Here is a 24807-nt window from a genome sequence, read left to right as displayed (position 1 = left end):
ACGGCCACACACAGCCCACCTCGGGACGGTGCTTTTATTCGTCTTGGTTTCACGCGGCGGTGGTTTTTGTTCCAGGGTTGGGAGCAAAGGTTTAAGCTTGAGAAAAAATACTTGGTCAGTTGTCTCAGGGTTCTGGTGACGTCTTGTTCCATAAAGTCACAGCCTTCACTTCCTGCGCCTAATGGTCCCCGTCCCCGAGGAGACTGAGCTCCGGTTTGGCTTCTGCTACGTCTCGCCAGTAAGGGAGCAACAGCGGCAGGGAAGAGACTTTCTTCTCTATCAGGGGCCAGAGATGGGAGAACAGAAACTCGTTTCCCTTTGGTGACAAATGTAGTCCATCAGACAAGTAGGATGAAAAGTCCTGTCGAGGGGAGAGGGGACTCAGTTAAAGGCGGGTGAGGTGCCCTGTCTGCAACCATGCCTACAGCGGCACCGCAGACTGTAGCCTCCGGTCGCGGAGACACCCTCCTAGGCCAGTGGTCCCAAGTAGGGGCTCAGCTACAGAACAAAGGCCTGGCTGCGGCCAAGGGGCCCTTTGCCTCTGGTCAGGTTTAAACTGACAGGCAGGTTATTGGGAACAAAGGACTGGGGCCACAGCCTGGGCTGGGACAGTAACTGCAGGAGCCAGTCCCTGCACCCAGATCCTTAGCGCCCTTTCTCCGTGGGGGTGGGCAGAGGCCTTTCCTGCAGCCTGGGCCCACCTCGCACGGCACTTCCAGACTGTTAGCTCAGAAGGACGACCCCTGCGCAAAAGCTGCAGGGGGTTGGGGGAGAGCCCCTGGCCCCGTGGGGTGCAGCTTCCCAACCCTCCCGCAGACGGCCACGGGACTCTGGCTGCTGCTCATGGGTCCTGGTTTCTGAGGAGGACGAGTGTCCCCCTGTGCAAGGCCCGGGCGTGGACAGCCGGGGCCATGTGAGAGTGTCTGTCTCAGACACTGCCAGACTGTCTATCTTCTGCGCATCGTTCCTAAACCTTTCATATTTGTAAATGGGCTTCCTGGACTTAAAAACTCCAATTAGAGCTACTTGTCTCACCACACAAATCTCAGCTGATACCACACTCTACTTAAACTGTTTTGCCCGGTGTGAGCTTAGTAATTTTCCCACACGCCGCACCGTGAAGGGACTGGGCCTGAGCGTCCCCACATGGGAACCGTGTGCAGACCCTGACTGGCAAGGGCGGGCAGTGGAGGAGGTGGGCCCGCCCGGGGCCTCTCTACTCCTTCCTGCCCCCGCTCTTCCCAGTGGTGAAAGGGACAACTGTCTTGCCCACTTGGCCACGCACAGCTCAGTTGCTGCTGCGGGACCCCACGTGCCCCCCCAGGACCGAGTGAGCACTGCACCTGGCCGTCCTTCTGCATCAGGGCCCACAGGTCCAGCACATCAGCTCCACAGTCCCGGGCTACGTGCACGCAGGCGCTGGCGTACTCGCCAACCACCATGTTCAGGCGGTTTAACTTGCAGCCTGTGGAGAACAGAAAATCCGCGTGACAGCTGATCAACCCAAGGACTAGGCCTTGTGCTGGTTCTGACCCAGACGGTTCCTCAGTCCAGTCATCAGGCCTGGATTTACGGACCTGGTGGGACCAGCTGGGGATCTGGGGAACAGCACAAGGCCAGGCCTAACAGGCGCTACCCAGCACAGGCTGGGGCTCACCATGGCCTCCTGAGGACGCTGGACGGAGGTCCCACGCAGGAAAGGCTGGGAAGAGCCGGGCCAATGGCCCGGAAGGGCTGCATTACAGCCAAAGGCTGTGGTGAGACCCTTGGATCTTTACACAGGACAAGGAGCTACTGCAACACCATGGAGAAATCACGATCCACCAGAGGGAGGAGCTGGGAGGGAGTGCACCGGTCACTGGCACCTGACTCGGGGTGCATGGAAGGGCCAGCAGCTGATACTCTTTGCAAGCACACCATCTGTCGGCAACGAGGCAGCCCTGCCAGTGTCGCTCAGGGGCAGCCACAGTCTGCAAAACAGCGGGCCTGGCTGTCTCCCAACGCGCTCCCCTTGCTGCAGCCAGTGGGCTGTAGTTAGCTGGCCAGCCCGACGTGGCAGGTCTGGAACCTGAATGCACATCAGGGTCACCTGGAGGACTTGGGGGCTCCACCTGGGACCGTGGACTCAGCAGGTGGGTCCGGGGTGGTCCAAGAATGTGCATAGCTCCCGAGTTCCCAGGGGACATAGAGCTGCTGATCTCGGACCACACAAGAACCAGGCCCAATGGCGCCTGCGCCTGGCTGCCAGAAACGGAAGTAGAAAACGTGTGTGACACCAGGACTCAGTGCGCACCCACGGCAGTGAAATCCCACGAGCACTGCCTGCTGTGTTCCAGATAACGGCTTTTCTCCCTACTGCATCCCACTTAAAACATGTTTCCAGAACGGACGACCACCTCCAGCTGCACCCCTGGGGCCAGCCCCCCAGTGCTCAGCAAGAGCACTTCCTGCAGCAAGGGACCTGCTGCCTGAGAAGCAGCATGGGGGCGGCCTCGCTCTGGACCTGGCCACAGGGCCTTTCCCCCCGCGCCCTCCTCCCGCACTGTGTACCCTGGACTACCTCCTCTGTCTACCTCCTCCGGGGGGCCGGGCCTCCTTGCCGTTGCTAGGTTCTGCCTCAGTGCTCTCAACAGACCCTCATCAACACCTCTTACTGCACCACTTACCATGTCGCCACAAACCCCCATCCACTTGATTATCTCTCTCCCTGGCCCTGCAGGCAGGAACCAGGTTCCTGTCACTGTACCGAGCCCCTGGCCAGGGCCAGGCACTGCACACGGGGGGGTGGGGGAGGAGGCAAAGATGAACAGGGGGAGGAAGCCTGGTGCCCCGGTGCCCAGAGCCGCCCAACCACAGGATGCAGAGGGGCCTGTCCGCCGGAACACTGCTGTGCAGTGTGCCCACAGAGCCACCTCTGTTTTGGGGGAAGGAGAGCTCCGGTCACTGGAGGGAGGCGTCAGTCACGGGTGGCAGAGTGGAGAAAGGGCCACACGGACTGAAAGGGGTGAAGCAGCCTGTGGCAGGCACCTCCCACTACTGGGGGTCAGGAGAACACCCCAGACGGGACCTTGGTGGCGCAGGCACAAAGCCGCCCCACCTGCCTCAGCACCACATGGAAAACCACTGTCAGTCTGGACATGCTCGCTCGCTCAGCGTCCGCACGGTGCTTAGTGGCTTCATGAGCACCTTGGAGTTTGGAAGATAAACAGCAGAAAATCAAAGCGAGACCCTGACTTTTGTGTCGAAAGTTCTCGGGTTGGCCTCCATGGAAGCTATGCTTTCTTCCCTTAGCTTGATTGCAAACACAGGCCAATGTGGACCAAGAGACTCCGGGAACCTGCAGGCACAGGCTGGAGGGCACCCCCACTGTGCTCCCCGCGCTCCCCGGCCGGCTCACCTTGTGCGAGGCACTCCTTTTCCCACGCGGCCTCGCAGAGCGGGGGCGGCGTGATCAGGATGACCCTGCTGGCAGGCACGTCCACGGACCGCAGGTACTGCACCATGCTCCGCAGGTTCGCCACGTACTCGTCCAGGGGGATGTGCTGCTTGGGGTTCTCGTCTGTCGGGGGAACACGGACACTTCCAGTTCAAGTGGCAGTTCAGATGAGTGCGTGTTCAGATGCCTACAACTCACGACGTCTCCGGGAAACTCTGCAGCACCCAGGCCAGAGGAGGGGGAAGGATTCAAGGACAGAGGCCTTCACGAATCCACCCCAAGGCTCTGGTGTGCGGCTTGTCTCCCTCCTCTCGTGATAACCAGAGGTTCGCAGTCAGTCGGGCTGGATGTGTGGAGGAGGACTGCGGAGTGACAGCTGGGCCCCGCCCCACCCCGGCTACTGAGTCCTCACGCCCCTGGGCAAGTGCTCGGCCTCTCTGTACCTGTCCTGTCACTGGTGAAGAGAACAGGGTCTGCCTCGCAGATGTCTGTGCATTATGTCAGCCTGGTGTGTCCAGCACTGAGGGCAAGGTGCCTGCCCCACAGGGGCACTCGGTCACCCTGTGCTGCCACTGCCGCACTAGGTGCCAAGGACTGGCTCCAGGTGGGCTCCCACGGGCGGCCCAGAGCCCCCTGCAGACCACACGTGAGTGCAGCGACAGAGAACATCACCCCCCCGACGGTCCTCCCAGTAGGCACTTTGACGCTCGCCTTTCCTGTCTTCCCCTCGCAGCTGTGTTTTTTAAAGGGGGGGGGTCACATCAAGGCTACATTGCTGTATGCTCGTTTCACATCACGTTATGAGCATTTGTTTCTTCAAATGGCTCTCAAACACACAAGACTTACAGGTAAGGTGACCACATGGGCGCCCCCCGCCCTATGCAGCACCCCCTGGTTTTGCCGTGACACGTGACACACTAGGCTGCATCCAGGCCCCCGACGAGCTTCCTGGAAAGCACACGCGTGCCCACCGGGAACCCGGGGAGGCTGTAAGGCTCACTGCTTACACCGCCTCCTTGTTTGAGTCAAAACCCAAAATTCTGTGTGCTCATTTGGGGGGGAGGCAAGTTCACACATTTTAAAACATTGGTTTTTAATTTCTCCTTTGTGAATTGTCTACTCCTGCCTTTGTCCATTATTCTATTGGAGTTAATATTTTTCTTGATTTCATGAAAGACATCCACCTTTTGTCTACCATATTTTTGGAAAAATTTTCCTTGTGTCATTTTTTAAAATAGTTTTTTTAGACATAAACTATTTTTTTCACAAAATATTTTCTTCCTTTGCAACTTCCTCCATTACTTTCATGCTTAGAAAGCATCTTTGCCCTCTCCTAAATCTGATAAAACGTCACCACTAAAGAAAAATTCTACGTGTAGCTACGGAGAAATGACTTCGCTTTAACCCAGGTAGTTCGCTGGCAGCCCCTGCTGACCCTGTAACCCATGACGAGCCCACTGCCAAGCACAGGCAGTGGGTCCCCTGCCCAAGCCTCACCTGAGATGTCCCCAGGGTCCCCACAGCAGCAGGAAAAGGCTGCTGCCTCCGTGGAGAAACTGCTGCCAGGTGGCCACCAACCCTCCTTGTCAAGGCTGACACCATGCAGACAGCTCTCCTGTCGTCCCCAGAGGGGAGAGACAGAGGCTGTGGCCTGGCACAGCAGCAGTCCTTCTGACCCGGTTCCTGTCACCCAGGGTCACAGGCCACACCCAGGGCCGGGCTGCCCCAAACCGCTCTCTGGGGCGGTGAGACCACCGTACAGGGCGCACGCCCGAGCACCCCCGCCTCCCCAGCTCCCTCGGGAGGCCCGGCGGAGCACAGCTCCAGGCCTCTGGCCCATCGGTGCCTGAACCTGGGTCGGCACCCGGGTGTGGAGAGTAGAAACAATTCCCTGGCGTTATGGGCAGAAGAAATGCGCAAAGTGCTCAGGGAACTTCGTCTGTTCGGACACGAGGAAGCAGCACACACAGTGGCGTCTGCTGTCACAAGAGGAGGGAGGAGGAAGATACAAACTGCCTTTACCTTTCAGCGCACTGTCATTGGCACCGAAGAAAATCGTGACGGCCACCGGGCTGTCCATGACGCTCCCTTTCCAGATGAGTCTTGGAAGGATGATTTTGGCCCATCTAGTATTATAGCCTGAAAATCCACGATTCAGAACATCACATTTTCTGAAATGAGAAGATTTTAAACGTGAACTGTGAACAAAAACCGTTTCCACCTGTAGCCGTCCTCTCACTGGGGTGTGCGCTCCAGGCCTGGGCCACCTGCTCTGCCCGCCCGGATTCCCTCTGGTCAGAGCGACAGCACGGCCTCGCACGCTGTGCTCAGGCTGCGCCAAGGTAGGGGTGAGCCGGCATAGCCTCGAAGAGTGACGGCCAACCACAGGACAAGGGCCATGGCCTAGCCTGCAGACCAGCCGATTCCACGCATGGCCGAGTGGGGCGCTTTAAAAATGGAGTTCACAGGCCTGGCCAGGTGGCTCAGTCGCTTAGAGTGTCATCCCCACACACCAAGGTCGTGGGTTTGATCCTGGGTCAGGGCACTCACAAGAGGCAACAAATCACTGCATAAGTGGGCGGAACAACAAATCGATGTTTCCTTCTCAAATCAATAAAAGAAAAACAAGTGGAGTTTCCTGAACGGAGGCATCAGTCTGAGCAAGAATCGTGGATAAAAGATCACTAATAAGCTGGACTTCGAATGCAACAGTGGTCTATTGGAATACCTGTACAGAATATGTGAGACTTTTTTATAGTCTGCTTTCTTAGAGTTTTAGATTCACAGCAAAGTTGAGTAGAAGATCAAAATAAAAACCAAGACTAAAAAAGAACATTAAAAAAAAAACTGAGTGGAAGGTAGAGTGCCGGCCCGCCGGCTTGCCCAGCTGCCCACCCCCAGCGTTCGCACCGGAGCGGAACACAGGTTAGGGGTGACCTCCTTTTACCCGTCAGCATCACCCACGGCTTTGCTTCCATTAAATCATTCTAGTAAGTACAGCAGTTGTGTTTCAGTTTAAGCCAGTGATCAACAGGTGCCTTCTTACTCCTAAACTTATACCCACGACGGAGTCGCAGTGCCATGTGGCCAACGGAAAGCCCAACCCTGGCTCCAGAGCTCGGGGTTCGGGGCGGAGCCCCGGCTCCATCAGCATGTAGCTGTGACCATGGGTCCATTTGTAGAGCGTGGAAATTATCCGTAATAAAAAGTTGTTTCAAAAATAAATCTTGGGGTGACTTCCGCCAAGATGGAGGCATAGGTGGAGACGCTGTGCCTTCTCTCACAACCAAGTTTAGAGACAAAATATTGGCAACAGAGAACACAGTCGGAACACAGAAAATTGAACTTTTCGGAAGTCTGATAACAACAAATTCTTCAGCCTGACCGGTAAGAGGGGCGAAACCAGCAGCTGTCGGAGAGGGGTTGCACAGAAAAACTCGGCCAGACGGACTCGGGCGCGTGGAACCCAGGCGCAGGGCTGGACCTAGTGAGTGACTCAGCGAGCGACCGCAGGGAAACAGGGAGGGAGCAGGGCTGTGGGTTGACTGTGGTCGCGCTTTCCTGCGCAGATAGACAAGCGAGGGAGTGGGCAGTGAGACTACAGGACTGAGCAGGCCCCACTAAGAGCAGCAGCACAGGGCGCCGCCATTTCCCTGCTCTGACCCCGCCTCCACATACAGCATCATAACCCAGCGACCTGAGTGGCCCCACCCTGGTGAACCACCTAATGCTCAGCTCCTCACCCAGCTGCGAGAAACAGCAGAGGAGGTCGCCAGTTCCCCGCTCTGACCACGCCCCCACATATAGCGTCACAACCCAGCGACCTGAGAGTCCAAGGCTCCGTTCCTCATACTTAACGGGCGAGAACAGACCAAAAATGGCTCAAGAATGGCTTTGAGAAGATCTCAAAGCCCCAGAGCCTATAAATCTAAGTGATGAAGAAATAGCAAAACTCTCAGATGCACAGTTTAAAACACTGGTGATCAGGAGCCTCACAGAACTGGTTGATTATAGCCACAAATTAGACAAACATGAAGGCGAAACTACTTGAAATGAACGGAATTGCACAAGAAACCAATAGCAATGAAAAGGAAACTGGGACTCAAATCAATGGAGTGGACCAGAAGAAAGCAAATAATGGCCAAACAGAAAAGAGTCAAGAAGCAAGAATTAAAAAAAATGAGGAGTCTTAGGAACCTCCAGGACATCTTTAAACACTCCAACATCCGAATTATAGGGGTACCAGAAGGGGGAAAGAACAGCCACCAGTGGAAAACTTATTTGAACAAATAATAAAGGAGAATTTCCCCAATCTGGCAAAGGAAATAGACTTCCAGGAAATCCAGGAAGCTCAGAGAGTCCCAAAGAAGTGGGACCCAAGAAGAAACACACCAAGGCACATCATCATTACATTAGCTAAGATTAAAATGAAGGAGAGAATCCTAGAAGTAGCAAGAGCTAAGGGGACAGTCACCTACAAAGGAGTTCCCATCAGACTGTCAGCGGATTTCTCAAAAGAGACCTTACAGGCAAGAAGGGTCTGGAAAGAGGTATTCCAAGTCATGAAATCCAAACACCTACAACCAGGATTGCTCTATCCAGCAAAACTTTCATTTAGAATGGAAGGACAGATAAAGTGCTTCTCAGATAAGATCAAATTCAAGGAGTTCATCATCACCAAGCCCTTATTATATGAAATGTTAAAGGGACTTACCTAAGAAAAATAAGATAAAAATTATGAACACTGAAAGGACAGCAAACTCACAGTTATTAACAACCACACCTAAAACAAAAGCAAACTAAAAGGACAGCTAGATCAGGAGTGGAAACATAGAAATGAAGATCTCAAGGAGGGTTAGCAACAGGGGAGTGGGAGGAGGAGAAGGGGGGAGAAGGTACAGAAAATAAGTAGCATAGACAGTAGATAGAAAACAGATGGGGGGGGCAAGAATAGCATGGGAAATACAGAATCTAAAGAACTTGAGACACATGGTCATAAACTAAAGGGGGGTAATGGTGGGGACGGGGGGTAGGGTGGAGGGGAATGAAGGGGGGGAACAGAACAACTGTAACGGCATAATCAATAAAAATAAATTTAAAAAATCTTGGATTTTAATTTATAATTAGCAAATTGATGTGGTTCATTTTGGTTCAAATTCCTATAATCAATAAACTTTCAAAGGTTTAATGGATTTAAGAACTGTTAAAATGCTTTTGTAACAAACAAAGACCTTCCTGGAATCGAAAACAAAGACATCACTATGGACACAATCGCGCACTTTAAACGTACCACTAGCTGCACTGAGGCACCTGAGAGCAGGTGAGTGACACAGACCTGCCCAGGGCAGGGGAGGCCTCCTCTGTCGCCGGGGCCAGCAGGGCTGTGCTCTGCAGCGCAGCGGGTGCTGCCGCGAAGCCACAGAACAAGGCACGACAGACCACACTGTCTCCAACTCTGTCCCCTTTGTAATTACTCTTAGTTCCACGTGGTTAAAATCAGCTTTTACCACGTGGTCTTCTAGGACTCACACCTGTGCGCTATCAATTCTGACAAGATTTTAGTGCTAAAATTAACTATGAAACAGTTAAGATGAAATTAAACATTTAAAATGTTGAATTAAACATTTCGAATTCCTGGAGCTTTTCAGGTCGTTTAAACAGCTAATTTTTCAATACCTCCTTCTATTTGTCCCAAAAAGGTCAACGGACTAATTAAAGTTACAGGGTTAGGGAAAAGCACTGCTGTGTTCTAGGCAGCTGAGTGAGCCCAGCTGTGCCAACTCGGCCGACCAGCACGGGAGCAGGGCCCCAGGCCATGCCAGCTGCCCGTCCCAGTGGTGTGACCCTGTCACTCGCCCTCTCCACCTTTGTCCTCAGCTGTGACACAGGTGGGAGAATAACGAACCACTTCGTGTTGTGGAGTAGTTGCAGACACGAGACGGCGGTTTAAATGGCCTGGGCACTGCAGCCCCGCCCCTCCCCACCTCCCAGAGCAGAAAGCAGAGGGACAGAACGGCCCACCTGCACGTTTCTAGGGCAGGTCTGCTGAATTAGAGCCAGCGTTTAGAAATATAGAAAGCAGGAAGGTCAGTTTTTCCTTTTCTAGTTTAGGGGATAACAATAAAAGGAGAAAGTGAAGACTTTTAAAACCACATTTCACAGTTAGAAAAAAATGTATTTTCTTGGTGTGTCAGTTACACTGACGAAGAAAACTGAAGTGACCACGGGCCTGCAGTTCATCGGCTTATTTCTCCTAAAGGGGACAAGGACCGCGTCCGCCGGCCAGCTCACTGACACCTCGAGTACATGGGTCTATTGTCTTTAACATGGAAAGTATTTCTAAATATTTATTTCTAACCTCTTGGGACACTGTTTCCCTGTCAGTGAATTCCTTAGCACACACTTAAATTAAGTTTGACAAATAACATACCTAATCATCACTATGTCTGACATGTTTTATAAAGACTTTTGGAGGAAAAAAACTTCTATCCAAACTCTGGGTTGAGAATACGTTCCTCTTTCAAACTGAACTCGCTAATCATTTAACTCACACCTGTCCTAACAACGGGAAAAGAACCTGGCCCTTTACATGGTGAAGAGCTGTCTTCTTTGGATCCAAACCCTTGATACATTTTCCACAACTTACAGAGTTTGCTTTCACAAAGAGGAAGTTCTTGTTCCTGAACCCCCAGGGCCCCCTCCCTGCTCCCCAGCACCCCCATTCTGACTGGGGCAGGGCAGTGAAACTGGGGTGGGGGGTGCCCATCACTCTCCAGCACCAAGCACGTGGGGACCAGGCCGGACTGAGCTCACCTGACCAGCTTGTCAGCCAGGGATGCACCCCATCCACCCTGCTGGAAAGAAAACTGAAAAAAAGAAAAGCCCGTTAGTACTTATCCAGTGACCGGGCCACTTTAGTAAACAAGGGGCATCTCAGTCAGCAATTCCCGGTAGGTGCCCGGGCCCTCCCTGTCCTGGCCTGCACTTTGCCCAAGGCCAGTTGGAGTCCCTCCACTGCCGCCGCTCTGGAAGTGGAAGGTGGTTCCCTTCCCTAGGGATTGGGGTTGAGCCCTGAAGGCTTGGGTGAAGCCACCGTTATCTGTGAGAGTTATGAGGAAATCTCTGTGCCAGAGATGAAGCCAACTGTATGTTCGGCTACAAAATGAAGCCGCACCCGACCACCTTTCAACAGTTAAAAGGACCAATAAGACAATTACAGAACTCGGGGGGGGGGGCGTCTTGATATATACATTCCTGTGGACTCTGGCAATCCCGTGGATTTTAGGCCCAGATGCCTAAAACTTATGTTACCAGTTATTGGCATATACATAAGAAATGGGTTTAGGGAAGTTATGTCTGAATGTTAGAAAAATAATAAAGATAAAGCCACGAGAGAGTTATTTTCACAAATATACTCCCTCTGAAATAAAAAGTTTTTCCCTTAACGTGAGTTGAAATGATCTTGGATGAAATCATGGCCTTCTGTATATTTTATTCTCGAAAGCATTTAACTCGGACTCAACCTGTTCCCCCCGAGGAAGCCGAGGGGCCGGCTCCCGGGCCTCCACCCGGAAGGCGCTGCGCTCCGACGGCGCGGGAGCCACTCAGGTTCCGGCGGTGGGAAAGAACCGCCACCGATGACGATACGGAGACTGCGCGCCCGGACGCTTCCTAAAACCCCTACAGAAAAGCACGCGGGAGGGGGCGGACTCGGGATCTGTCCTCCGAGGCTAGAGGAGCCCGGGAGCCCGCGCCGCGGGGCAAGCCCCGTCGCCCCGGGGCCGGGAACGAGAAGCGGGAAGCGACAGCCACTGAGGCCGCCGTGAGCGGTACCAACTGCTCTGGCCTCGGGGCATCCTGGCTGGGGATAGGGCAGCGGGTAACGCCGAAAAAACGCGGGCCGTCGCTGAGGACGCCGGGACTGTGGCTCTGGGCGGAGACATGGCCGAGGACGCCTGAGAGACGCGCTCGGTGAGAGGCGGGTCGCGGATGCGCGGCGGTACCTGGGTGATGGAATCTCCGAACAGCAGCACCCGAGGCCAGAGCAGAGAGCTCCCACAACCCAACCCCTCACAAAGCGCCATAACACCGAGGCCGGGAGGAGGAGCAGGCCGGATATCCGGGGCGGGGCGAGCGGCGGGGGCGGGGCGAGCGGCGGGGGCGGGGCGAGCGGCGGGGGCGGGGCGAGCGGCGGGGGCGGGGCGAGCGGCGGGGGCGGGGCGAGCGGCGGGGGCGGGGCGAGCGGCGGGGGCGGGGCAGCGCCTGCGCAGTTCGGCGTCCTCTCGGTTTGTAGTCCCAGACCGTCGGTGCCCTAGGGCTCCTCTGGCGGCCTCCAGCCGTTTTTAAAGCTGGCGGTATCTCTTACCTCTTGCAAAGCGCATTTCCCCGTTTACAAAAGTTCGCTCTCCTGCATTCTTTCTCTGTGGCTCGTTCATCCCGAATCGTTAGGTGGCGGCCGCGCCCTGACCTTGGGGCGCCCACGGACCCCCGGAGACGCGGGGCCAGGCCCCAGGTATCTGCCTGCCCCCTGGCCAACATTGCGGTCAGCACCCCAGGCCCTCCCTCTTACCACCCCGTCCCACCGCCTTCGCTCCGAGCAGGCCGGTTCCAGCGTTTCAGCAAATGGCAGTGAGTGAGAAGGCGGGAGGGCAGAAAGCATGCCCCGTGTAAGCCCCCCCATCCTCCCCACACCCCGTGTAGCGGACGACCGTGACTTGCGGATTCACACGTGGCTCTGATACTGCCCTTTGCTGGAGTCCCAGGAGCTCACCTCGTGGCAATGCAGCCCCACGGCCCACGCCTTGGCCCTGCCTGCCCTGCCCCTGAAATCAGCGCCAGCCTGCGTGGCCAGAGTCCCTGTCTCGCCAAGTCGCTAGCTCTTGAATAAACCGAGTTTTCCTTCCATCAGCTCCTGCCTCTTGATTAATGACTGGCAGAACCAGGGGTCGGTATCGCCAAGGGACTCATTTGTCACACAATCAAAAAACTTAACGGCTTATGGAAGGTTTTGACCTCTTTGTTAGAAAACAACGTGGCCATTTGCTGGACTGTAGGGCACAAACCTCGAAAGACACTGCCCTGGGGCCTTGCCCAGGTGACACAGAGGGACTTTCCTGCACACGACAAAGTGGGGAGTCACACCAACACAACAAAGGGTTTCAGACGGAGGGGCCAGTGGAAGTACTGTCACGGAGGGAAATCCTTGGCCAAACTGAGTCCCCAGGGTTTTTACTAAAGGGGTGCCTGCGGGTGAGGCATGGAGGGCTGGGACCAAGGAGATGGAGCAGACCACCCCCCTGGTCAGATGGGGTGGGGGACTTACCATAGACTGACTCAGCAGGATTGTTGCCAAAACTGGTCTGGGGGACCAAGGAGCGGGCCTAGTCAGAGGGAAGCCTCAGAGTTCTCGTCACCCCTGCCATGCACTGAAGGGTGGCGGCCAGGAAAGCGGGCCAGTGATTCATCTGGAGCCAGTCGAGTTGAAGGTGAGAACAGGAACTGGGGAGCAGTGCATGGTAGGGAAGCTGACCCACCTGCTGTGGGCTGGGCCCCGGGCTGTCCGGCCGGAGGGAGGGGGGCAGGCAGGGTGGTGAAGGGCAACACCCAGTGCCTAGGCCTGCGGTTCCCCAGCATCAACTAGAACCACCTGGGAGCTTTGGCAGCTGCCACAGGGCCTGCCCTCCAAACCAGGCACCTGGAGGCAGGCGGGAGACACGTGGGCATCAGCTCAATGCTCCCCAGGTGACTCCACGGTGCAGCCAAGCATAACAAATCAGAAACAAATGATGTGACCGTCAGACCCTGGGTTTGGGCCAGGGGCAGAGTAAGCAGCTACATTATATAAGTGCGTGTGCGTTGTTTCACGTGAAAAGTCAAATCCACGTGCGGACATTTATCATTAAAGTGCAGGGCAGGCGTGGTCCACGCTGCAGGTTGTAAGTCACTGGGAGGGGTGGCCGACTCGGCCTCCATGGTGTTGACGGGAGCCAGTGCGGGGGGAACCCGTGTCTTTAGTTCGCTGAGGAATGTCAGGAGCTCTCCCGTGAGGCCGGCAGGGGAGGGGCTGGCTCGGGCACACACCTGTCTCCTCTACAGAGGGACAATCAGACCTTTTCATCGACCTCCCTGCCAGGTTACCCCTGGGAGGTTGACCTGCTCCCTCAGCAACAGCACCAGACAGCACCTGTGTCAGGCGCCTGCAAGTCTGTGTGCCGGGGACTTCGGGAAACGGGACTGATTAATTTACTATGCAGGACTCGACCCCACAGCCGACACCTGTGCACCCGTAAATGTGAGCCTGAGGATTATACAGAGAGCCTCTCAGTTGAATGTGAAGCTACTAACCACAGAATGTTATTGGGCCCCAGGAGTCACAGTTTAACAAATGTGAAACCAAGAAACTTGGCAAGAGTATCAGGAGGGAACAGGAAAGGGGCTTCAGACTTTTATGTGATCTTGAACTAGGTGTGAAATAGAAGTCACCGTGTGTTTCCTTTAAAAAGTACAGTAAGGCACCCGGGTTCAGTCGCCATGAACAGACTTAGGGCTTTATTGCGGCCTGCACACGTGCCTAGAAGTGGCCTCAGTGTGAGCAGGCCCCGGAGGAACTGGGTATTTCACCTTCAGTACCAGACGTAAGTTCAAGCGCTACACAAAAGTTCCAGCATGTCCAGGTGTGCAAGGTCCTCAGTGAACGGGCGTGAGGGCCTCGTACAGCCTCTGCGCCGCCAGCTCCACCATCTCCCGCAGGGACTCGTCATCCTCGCTGCCCTCCTCGCACTCGACGGTCTGCAGGAGAGAGAGTGCACAGACTCGGTCACATGGAAGACGGACGCAGCTCCGCACACCCTCAGCACCCTGCCTGCACCGATGTGGGCATGCGCGTGGGCCAGGGTGACTCTGGACCGCACAAGGACTGGGCCTACTTGCAGGTTAATGTTGAAAGAAAAGAATTGGCAAGTCTAGTGAACTGTATGCACTTCAAAGCCCACATTTCCACCTAGTCAAGGACACGCCAAGGGATTCGGTCTGTGCAACACAGAGGGCTCAGCCTGCAGCAGACAAGGTTGCCTACTCGACAGTCGGCGCTGAGACTCAGACTCACTAGTGACCTCTAGTCACTGCTCACCTACAGAATCCTTGGTGCTGCTGAAGTACTCACGCTCCCATAAATACTCATCTAAAAACTGAGGAACAAAAAACACCCTAACTCACCCTTATCACACCGGTGATAACTACCGCTGGCAGGTCAGTGCACAACCTTCTAGACCTCCAGCTGAATGTATTCTTTACAGCAAAACCGGGAAAATGTACCGTTCTCACTGTCGGGGGACTTTTCCCCATGCAGCAATGGGGGAGGACGAGCAGGCGTGTGAATGGTCCACAGCAGCACCCCGGACGACTGCACGCACCGCAATCCACATGCGCGTGGCACCCACACACGTCCCCTAGCTGTGTGCTGTGCTCACTTGTCCTGCTTGTGGATGTCTGGGTCTCTGGCAGTTTCGCTCATATTATAATCGATGCCAAGCAGGCACCCGTGCATGCGTCTTTGCTCACTGGTCTGGTTCCCTTCTTTGGTCAAACCCAGTAAGTGGAATCGTGGGTGGAGGCATTTGCATTTTTTAGCATTCCGATGCCTCTCCCAGCACCGCCTCGGAGAAAGGAGGCGTCCTCTGATTCACGGCCTGTCCCCACCGCCCACGCCCCTGCGGACTCCTTGTTTCCTCCCCCACCAACATCCTTAGTGATCTCTTTTGGATTTGTGCCACTGTGACGAGTGAACAGTGGCACTTCATCCTTTACTCTGGATTTCCTCTGATCATCAGTGGACCTGAACACTAGTTTCTTCTGTTCACTGGCATCTCTGTTTCTTCTCCAGTGAATTACTAGTTTATGCTCTTAGCTTATTTTTCTATCAAGGTAAAATAAACGTAGTGTTTTCTCAAAGCACCTAAGCAGTCAAAGGGCGAACAAAGGAAACTCCTGGCACGCACTTGTTTAGTGTGACTGCTAGAGTGTTCAGAAGAGCCCTGCAAGAGCTCGCGCCCGCTCGTGCACACAGGGGGCTGACTGTGCGAGGCCCTCGGGTGTGAGACCCGAGCGGGGCCCCTGCTCTCGCATCTCGGTGTTTGGAGGAGCACCCAGTCCTGCAGGTGCAAATGGAAGGGCAGCTTCCCTGAAAAACCTGGAACCCGCCAGATGCCAAACAAGAGAAGTGTGGAGGTGGACGAAGGTGCGCCGCGTAGAAGGAAAACAGCGGAGTGATTTACCTGGGAATGTGGCCTGTGCAGCAACTCAAACACCCACTAAACATGAGAAATGAAGAGCAAGAATGTAATACTTTATCTGCAGGGTGGGGCGTAAGCACATTTACTGTTGTGCGTATGAAAAATGATACAATAATTAATAAAGAATCATAGAAGAGTAAGCTGTTTAGTGTACTCATGACCGTAAACCCACTTCTGCCCGCTCTTGTACTTCCTAAATGTCTTAAAATGTAGGAACAGCCACGCACCCGAGTCTCCAAGTTTATATTAGCAGTCTTCCCGTCCACTGTGACGCCCAGGGCAGAGCCGTCTTTCACGCTGACACAGTCTTCTCCAAATATGTCCCTGGGATAAACAGGGACACAGCATCAGTGGGAGTGCAGGAATAAGCACGTGAAGTACAGTTTTATATGTCCGGGGAAAAGGAACTGCAGTGAGGTCCTAGTTGTGAAGCGGAGCACCTGCAGCTATACTCCTGAGGCATGTTTACTATTTACCTTCGTGTATTTTACTCATTTGATGGAACAGGTAAAGCACACAGCTACCACTTACTAGGGATGCTGTTCGGCAGACGCTGTGCCGGGCACTTCCCACGGTCTTAACCCGTGATGACCGTGGCGAGGGGCCCCGTTCACACCTGAGGAAAACAGCACCTGGGAACGAGACGGGCCCGCGGCCCCTCACTAGAGCAGGGGAGGCTCCGCCGTCCCGGGGCCACATGGGCCTTCTCGTCCTGGAAACAGGGCCGCCCTCAGCAGGACGTCGCTGCACTCCCTGGACACACACGGACTCACGGCCCGTGTACCACAAAAGGGCCTTTCAAGCCGGGGTCCCAGAATGGCTTTGGCGGCCGGGGTCATCTAACCGCTTGACATCAAAGCCAAACGTGTGTGCTCCCTCCTGTGAGAACAGGCAGCCTCACTGACCGACCGAGGGCCAAGGCCAACAGGACAGGCTCTGGGGCTGCAGAGCCAGCCCTCGGCAGACAGGTCCTGGGCTGCGTGGGGCTGGCAACCACCCTGCCGCCATTCGCATGGCAACGGTGGGCCCACTCCTGCGGGGGCGGCTGGCGTTTGGGCTGCACAACAAGGTTGCTTTTAAAAACCTAACGTCCACACCAGGGACACGTCACTGAAACTGTGTGACGGCTTCAGGGAGCAATCCCCACGTTTTCCAAGTCACTGCATGGCTGGTTTCAAAGACTGTCGGTGTGGGGTTCGGGGCAACGACGGAGCAGAAGGGCTAACACCGGACCCCCGAGCCCGCTCAGCCCCTTTTTGTGGAGCTGCCTGGTGCGGTAGCTTTCAGTTCAAAAACAAGCAGGAATCTGCTGAGAATTCGAGACGTGCCCAAGTTCAGGGTACTGTGTTGATGCTGGAATTTTAAATCTCCCCCTTCTGGGGTACAACTCATAAGCTTCCATTGTAGTTATCCACTCTGTAGCAGTTTTATAGGAGAATTTTACTTGGAAAGACATTCTGGCCCCGGCTGGTGTGGCTCAGTGGATTGAGCGTCATCCCACAAACTGAAAGGTCGCTGGTTCAATTCCCAGTCAGGGCACATGCCTGGGCTGTGGGCCAGGACCCAGGTTGAGGGTGTGCAAGGGGCAACCGATCTTGCACATCAATGTTTCTTTCCCTCTCTCTAAAAGTAAATAAATAAAATCTTTAAACAATCTGGAATCAGGCTTAAAGAGCACAGAGGGGAAAGGCCTAATATCTGCTGCTCAGAAAAGCTCTGAGCTTCAGGCTCACCCACAGTCCGCACGCTGACTGCCTGCGATGGGTCCAGAAGGGCACTCCTGTTTCAGACTTGACCCACTTACTTTTAGAGAGAAGGGGAGGAAGGGAGAGAAGGAGACAGACACTGATGTGAGAGAGATAATCCATCTGCTGCCTCTCACACGCCCCCACTGGGGACCTGGCCCATAACCCAAGGCATGTGCCCTGACTGGGCATCAAACCTGTGACCTTTGGGTGTGCCGGCTGGTGCTCAGTCCACTGAGCCACAGCAGCCAGGACAGAGCCACCCTTAAAGCAGAGTTCACACTTAAGAAGTACGTAAGAGAGCCCGTAAAGGCGTATGGCACTAGGTTAAGATTTGAGCACTTGTCCATAACAAGTGTGTTTCAATCTGTCGGCTGCACAGCCCAAGTGCAAACATCCTGAGGCTCTACATTCAGTGATAAAACGCGTCTCCCGGGGAGATGGCTGACCGGGCGGGTCACGGGCACGTGGCCCTGTGCCCCGCTGCCCACCCCGCCCCGCGGTGCTGACACTCACTGCAGCATGATCTCCAGCCTCTTGCTGTACACGTGCAGGTCGAGCTTCTTAGAGACCTTCTGGACGGCACCTGGGGAGGAAGCAGCGGAGAGCTCAGGCCCGGGGCTGTGCAGACCCGGCCAGGTGCAGAAGGCTGGGCTCAGCTACACCGCGTCCGCCCCCAAACTGCCCCCAAACTCGGGGAGCCGCCTCCTCGCTTGCGTTCATGATTCGAGAGGGAGAAGCCCTCTTCCGAGAACACGGCCTGCGGCCACACGCGGGGTAGGTGGCTGGGGGCCTCCCGGAGTTCGCCAGGGTGGCTCCTCCAGTGACAAAAGGCCACCTGACATGTCAGTGACGCACAAGATGTGTGACACAGAATCATGTATCAAGTGAAACCTAACTGTAACGCTGTGACAGAAAAGTATTTTCACTGGTGCTTCCTTTGGTTGGAAAATGCTCCTTAGCCACAGGGGAGTCCATCCCATCAACAGACGTTACCAAAAACAAGAGCAAACAGCACATCGGACACGCTGGTTCACTGCAGTGGTTTCGTGAAGCCCCCCCATTCATCTGTTCTTAAACGGACTCTCACTCACATTTTACCTTGGTGTTAACTGCTACCAGACTTTCACGGCACAGGTTAAAACCCAGGACAGCCCTGGCTGCTGTGGCCTGTGGGCCAGGTCCCCAGTGTGGGGTGTGAGAGAGGTAAATGACTGATGTTTCTCTCCTTTTCTCCCCCCCTCCTTTCCTCTCTCTCTAAAAGTAAATAAGTTAAAAAAAAAAAACCTCAAGGCAAAAAGTAAAACGGTGGTAATATGCATCATTATGCAAGTACCTAGTGTGTCAATAGTTGTGCAGAATGGAAAAAAAATCAGATTTCAAGCACCTGGGGTCCTACTTTCCGCTTTTTAGTGCGAAGAGCTGTGGGAGAAGTAAAGAATTAACTGATGAGATGAAGCAAACGAAGAGCGAAAGGACTCCGTACCTTTCCTGATTTTGGGGTTCGACTGCACCTCCAGGATCACGGTCGTCACCGCGTCGGCGTACATGTCGTTGGAGGGGTTTGCTAACCACTGTGAAGCGAGAGGCGGAGTTAGGAGGCACAGCCACGGCCCCGGGACAGCCGCGCACGCCCCCCCCCCCCCGACTCTGCACGTGTGACCGGCTCCCAGCATCCTCACTGAACGGGCTGCTCGTGCACTGAAACGCATTCGGTGCTGGACTTCTCCAAGCTTAGATGGTCAAGGGTGGTGAGCAGGTCCCCTGCAGCTGGGACAGTACACCCTGTGTCTCCTTCAGTCCTCCCAGCACGTTCACTTTACAGCAGGGCAGCTGGACTCAGAAGGCACTGCAGCGGATGGCACGCGCAGTAGCTGCTGGCCCTGGGACCCTAAGGCTGGTTCCCAGCCACTGTCTCGGCAGTGATACAGAGTAACCTTGTCACAGGCTACTTCTAGTCCTCACGTGAGGCCTGAGGGGCCCTGCAGCTCCTTCAAGTGCCCAGCGATACAAGAGAGCCCCTGAGTCTGCCCACTCAGGGTGAGACCAGGTGAATCACTGACATTTCAGGAACCAGAGCCCTCATGTTTATTCTCTCTGCAAAGTGCACTTTCACAAGCAACACGAGGCACTTTAAAAACTTTCTCTGGATCTCTGACACGTTTAATCAACATTTCTATTAACTCTCGGATGTTGTTTTATGTATCATTGTATGTCACTTCCTGCTACAGATAACACTCCTTTCTCCTTTCGATACTTTCTTCAGTTATTTTTAGCCTTCCAAACCAATCTAAGGCTCATTCACAGAACTGGGTGGGACCAGAGCTGACAGATCTTTCTTTTTTGTTTTAAAATAATCTGTATAAACAAAGTAGCCAAACTTACAGCTGGGAAATTTGCATGCAATGTACGTATAACCTTGAGGCAGAAAAATAGACAAAGTAGCTCCTTCGATCATTCAGTTCCAGGATTCATTTAAAAATTTTAAAAAGTCTTCCTTCTGACTTAACAGATGCCAACCTATCAAAGCCAACCATCGACTTCTCTCAGTGTCTGGGTTCCACATCCCATGGGCGGGAGTTTGAAATTCTGCCGGCGGGAACCACGTTCACCTAAGTCAGTGAGTTCTTGCCTGTGTGTGTCCGGGCTACATTAATGCTGCTCATCTGAGTCTTCGAAATGCCTCTCTCTCTGCTCAGAAGTGCTGCCGGACAAGTTCGTTTCAGTGCAAGAGAATGATACCCTGCTTCAACTGGGGACTTCCCGAGACACCCCATAATCAGCTCGGACTGACGCACATGAGATCCCTACTCGTTACACGTACTACACGTCAAGCCTTAATTTGTTTCTAGTTTCTATGTTTCACACAAAATGCCTAGCTATGTTATACTTAAGGCTGATCTTAGAAAATGGTGTTTTCCAATAATTCTTTTCCTGATTGTGAAGTTTCTCTACAATTACATGTAAACTCTTTCTTAAACTGCATTTTGGGGTGACTCTGGCTCATAAAATCGTATGGGTTTCAGGTGTACGATTCTGTAACACATCATCTGTATGTTGTGTTGTCTGTTTGCCACCCCAACTCAAATCTCCACATATGTAAACGCTCAAAACTTTCTCCTCCTCCTTGTTTGGGTAAATGATCTTATCTTACTTCTAACACCACCATTCCTGGTTCCTGTATTACAGTAATATTTTTGAACACTTTCAAAGCAGGTTTTTCTTGAATTTCTAATTCTTCTACATCACCTGAAAGAAAGATTATAACACACGTTATTCACTTGTTTGCAGAGTTGGCTGAATAAAGCTGGCACATAATGAAAAATTAATAGAGCATTTATAGTGAGATTTAAACAGCTAGATTGTATGTTGTATACAGTTAACTGAAAATCTGAACATGTGTTACAAAATCTGCGTAACCAGAGTGGCTTTACCTTGGACGTTAAATATTTTAACAGCAGCAAGTAACCGGCTCCCCAGCACCCGCTACTGCCTGGCGTGCACAGTGGGAATGCACCGGCCGCGGAACAAACTCGGGGGACTGTCACACTTCTGTGTTTGTGCAAGAGGCCTGCCACCAGCATCTTAACGCTGAACACGAGACAGGCAGCTGCGAACAGTCCCTCCTGCCTTCTGCCTTCACAGGGCTGTCTACTCCTTCTGCGGGCCACTCGACTGCCCAAGATGAGACCTCTCCGGTTTCCCCAGTGACCCCTGATTAAGGACGAACTCGGACGTATTTACCTAACTTTCTATGGTTTGATCTCTAATTCGAACATGCGGCTCTGACGTGAAACCAGACCTCCTTCCCACGGGTTACTTTACGGGAGCTCCTCGCTGTGTGAACGAGGAAGAACGTACTAACAGAAAGGGGAGAGCTGCTGATGGCAGCGTTCTCGCCTGCTGGAGCGCCCGCCTCCGGCAGCGCGGCCCCTGCCCTCGTGATGCCGCTTCCCGGGACTCTCAGGTCAAAGCGGTTTCAGAGGAAAGTGGGACCGGCTCTCCGGTGCTGGCCTTCAGCCAGAGGCCACGCTCACTTATAAAGCCTGCCGCACACAATGGTACTAATGGAACCAGAAACATTTTCACTGAACAGAGAAAAAAATAGATGAAATCTGGGTAAAGTAGAGTTTAAACACAAGGAATAAAGACTACGGATATTTTTAGAATTTTAAGTGGCTCGAGGATAGAAGGCATAACGGGATTTAAAAGTTGATGAGTAGCCTGCGAACCAAAGGATCGAGGTTTGGTTCCCAGTCAGGGCACTTGCCTAGGTTGCAGGCCAGTTCCCAGCAGGGGGCGCACGAGAGGCAACCACACATTGATGTTTCTCTCCCTCTCGCCTCCCTTTCCTCTCTAAAGATAAATAAATAAAATCTTAAAAAAATAAAAGTTGATGAGTAGATTCTCAAAATCCACTCAAATGGGATGTGACCAAGCACAAATAAAATTTGTGTACTTCTGAGACAACTACCAAAATTAAATAACACCCTTTCCTAGATACCTCATCATCTTCCTCCGAAACAGAAAGCAGCAAAGTGACTGTAAATGCACACACCTGTCAGTTTCTGCAGCTGGTAAGAGAGCAAATTAAAAGGGCCGGTGTACGGGATGGCTTGGGTCTGTTTCACAGTGCTCATGGCCAAGTCGGTATAATCTGAAGGGGAAATTCGAACAAACACACTTTAAGGAACAGTACTGGTCCCATAAAGCACAATTTGCAAACACAGAGAAGCCCAAGTAAAGGAAGCGAGAGCTGGCTGCGGCCAGAACACAGCAGGTGCCTGACGGGCTCCAAGCCAGAGGGCCAGCTGTCCTCCGCCATCTCTCGGGCTTGGCACGAGCTAACGAGCCTTCAGCACCTGGCACACCCCGGCCTGGCCGGCACAGCCTTCCCCGGAGCCGCGAGGCCCTGCTGTCCTCACCTGCGCACCAGGCAGTTCTACCCGTCCCGGGCCAACACTGCCCAGCTCCTGACAAGGACGCCTCTCTCCTCAGACAGCTCTGGGGGGGCAGGGGCTGTGCTTTTTGTTAACTGCAGCCCTCCGGCACCCAGCACAAAGCTTGGCGCAGAGGGGGAGTGCACCAGCCGCGGCACCGAGGACCACGTGCTCACTCTACCAGGCGACCCTCCGACCCACCAGGGACCCGCCGGCCCCTCCCACAGACGAGCACCTAGCCCGGCAGTGCCGAGTACTTCGAGGTCATCGGGGCTTGTACGTGACACTGAGCCACTCACGCACTTGCAGGCAACTCCACACCGACTGCAAAGGCAGCGATGGCTTCACATCCACCCGGGCGCAGAGCGCGAGAGCCTGGCAGCAGCCGGGCTGCAGGCCGTGCAGCCCAGGATGCGTGTGGGGGCCGCTCCGCTCCGCAACGTGAAAGGGCCGGCACCACCGCGAAGTGGGGACAACGGCCTTGTCAGGCAAGGGTCAGAGGTAAACTCGTGTTTCCAACAAAGAAAAAAGCTGTTTCGCAAAGAATTTGAATGTTTCAATAATTCAAGGAAGACTATTTTTACCTATGAAACTACCTGGATTATAAACTTTTTCACTTATTCCTACTTTATTTGGTTGTTTTTTTAAAAATGTGGCTAGGCCTGGCTGGCGTGGCTCAGTGTATTTAGTGCCAGCCTGTGAACCAAAGGTTGCCAGTTCAATTCCCAGTCAGGGCACACGCCTGGGTTGTGGACCAGGTCCCCAGTTGTGGGCAAGCAAGTGGCAATGAATTGATGTTTCTCTCTCTTTCTCCCTCCCTTCCCCCCTCTACAAAATAATAGTAGTAAACAAACAAAATTAAAATGTGGCCACTAGGTAAGAGAAGTTTTCACAGATTTTCTCTCTTTTTTTTGCTAAGATCAACTTATATTTGACATTTAGCAGTATACTTACTGGAGAGGTCACAAGGAGAAAGTATGTGATAATTAAAGTTTCTTTTAACAAGTATTCCTGAGACCCGCTGGCCTTGTTCTGGTTTTTTGTCTGCTAAAAGGCCCATGACCTGTCGAAACGACACAAGACACAAAACAGTGTGAAGAAAACAGAGTCTCGTGAGATGCAGTGGTTCGGGTGCTGCATCGTAACGGAGACTGTTAGACACGGGAGAACCGTGTGAGCACAAACACGGAAAGTCGAACATGTCACACGCACCTCTACCGGGCAGCAGCCAGGCCCCGCCAGGCCACAGGGAGGAGCCACCTGCAAACCAGCGGAACATCGAGGTGAATTCAGTTCAGCCCCCATCAGCCCAGCGACCGGGAAAGCTCTGGGCAGCCCCAGCGGGAAGGACGGCCAGCACCAGTGTGAAAGGCTTCTGCTCCCCTGGGCTGGCCGCCCACCGCCACCAGGGGGCACCCACCACACGGAGTCAAGGCTGCACAGTGAGGTCAACGTCTGTCTGCACCACTGCTGAGCTCACACATACAACCGAGGGGGGAGTGTTTTAAGAAAAGAGAGTGATGATTGTGCAAAAACATAAACAGAAGCCTGACAAACGTGCGACCCAACGTTTTAAAGTGTAACCTCTCTCAGCTGCCAATAAATGAACTTCACGGAGGGCAGCGACGGCATGTTCCGTACTTGTTCTCCTTAAACTAAGTCAGGGCGGGTGACACCCTTTGCTCTGTCACCAGGCTGTCACGGGAAAGGGCTACTTCACCGGGCTTCCTGGGTGGCTCCCCCTTCAATGCTGGCACTTAGTGAGAAGGGCTCTGCCGCCGGGAGACCGGTCTGACCCCAGGGAAGCCCCGGACGGGGACCGATGGGGACTGCGTTGCCTGCAGGGCAGCGTGTGTCCAAGGCCAAACCATGTGGTACCGCTCTCTAGTTGGGCATGAGTGCTCGTCTGCAACCAACACGCGAGCACGCAGTGGGGGGCCTGGCGTCTCTAGGTGGTGGAGTGCGTGGGGCTGACGGTTCTTTGCACCTCCTTGGTTTCTGCTTTACAGGGCTGAGGACACCCCCCCCATGAATCTGACTTCTGCCTAAGTGAGGTCGCTCACCGGAGGAAAACAAGGAACTAGGTAGTGATTATAGGTGACTGAAATCATGGCTGAAAAACCAGAACAGCTCTCCAATGTGAAAGCGTATTTGGGGAAAGAGAAATTGACAAGAGTGTCTCTATGCCCAAGTAAATTGAAAGATAAAAATGACACACGAGTGTGTGCTCGGTTCTATAGCTGAACAAAGTTTTACACGCTGTGCACTGTGAGTGCCGAGGACTGTTAACGCGCAAGGGCCTCAGCAAAACTCTGGAGAGCGCTGCTGCAAACCCAGCTTTACTCTGCAGAACGCCTCCCGAACCGTCCGAGTGCGGGGCTCCCTCCTCCGCCTCC

At 53.8% G+C, this 24807-nt stretch overlaps 2 protein-coding genes across 3 annotated transcripts in view; both read right to left on the bottom strand.

The window, feature by feature from the left end:
- Positions 1 to 20: 20 nt before the first annotated feature.
- On the bottom strand, positions 21 to 13069 carry IAH1 (isoamyl acetate hydrolyzing esterase 1 (putative)). 2 transcript variants are annotated; one of them, XM_037151808.2, is made up of 6 exons: positions 12759 to 13069; positions 10250 to 10302; positions 5459 to 5607; positions 3398 to 3559; positions 1344 to 1465; positions 21 to 361 (listed from the first exon to the last, which is right to left on the bottom strand). In XM_037151808.2, exons 1-6 carry the CDS (start codon positions 12759 to 12761, stop codon positions 179 to 181), a joined length of 672 nt encoding a protein of 223 aa, XP_037007703.2. In that variant the 5' UTR covers positions 12762 to 13069; the 3' UTR covers positions 21 to 178. The 2 variants fall into 2 exon arrangements, with proteins under 2 accessions (XP_037007703.2, XP_037007702.2); XM_037151807.2 differs by lacking the exon at positions 12759 to 13069 and adding an exon at positions 11440 to 11552.
- Positions 13070 to 13956: 887 nt separating this feature from the next.
- CPSF3 (cleavage and polyadenylation specific factor 3) overlaps positions 13957 to 24807 on the bottom strand; it is a 29742-nt gene continuing 18891 nt past the window's right edge. Inside the window, exons 12-18 of the mRNA XM_037151707.2 lie at positions 23366 to 23474; positions 22030 to 22128; positions 20626 to 20720; positions 18958 to 19045; positions 17988 to 18057; positions 15954 to 16050; positions 13957 to 14224 (exon numbers count right to left, since the gene is read on the bottom strand). Of these exons, the coding sequence (XP_037007602.1) occupies positions 14123 to 14224; positions 15954 to 16050; positions 17988 to 18057; positions 18958 to 19045; positions 20626 to 20720; positions 22030 to 22128; positions 23366 to 23474 (660 nt within the window). The 3' untranslated portion in view covers positions 13957 to 14122. The remainder of the gene's footprint in view (positions 14225 to 15953; positions 16051 to 17987; positions 18058 to 18957; positions 19046 to 20625; positions 20721 to 22029; positions 22129 to 23365; positions 23475 to 24807) is intronic.

Source organism: Artibeus jamaicensis, unplaced genomic scaffold, assembly GCF_021234435.1.
Source record: "Artibeus jamaicensis isolate MK-2021 breed Jamaican fruit bat unplaced genomic scaffold, CSHL_Jam_final contig_465, whole genome shotgun sequence".
Lineage (NCBI taxonomy): Eukaryota > Metazoa > Chordata > Mammalia > Chiroptera > Phyllostomidae > Artibeus > Artibeus jamaicensis.
This window is presented reverse-complemented; position numbering and strand designations above follow the sequence as displayed.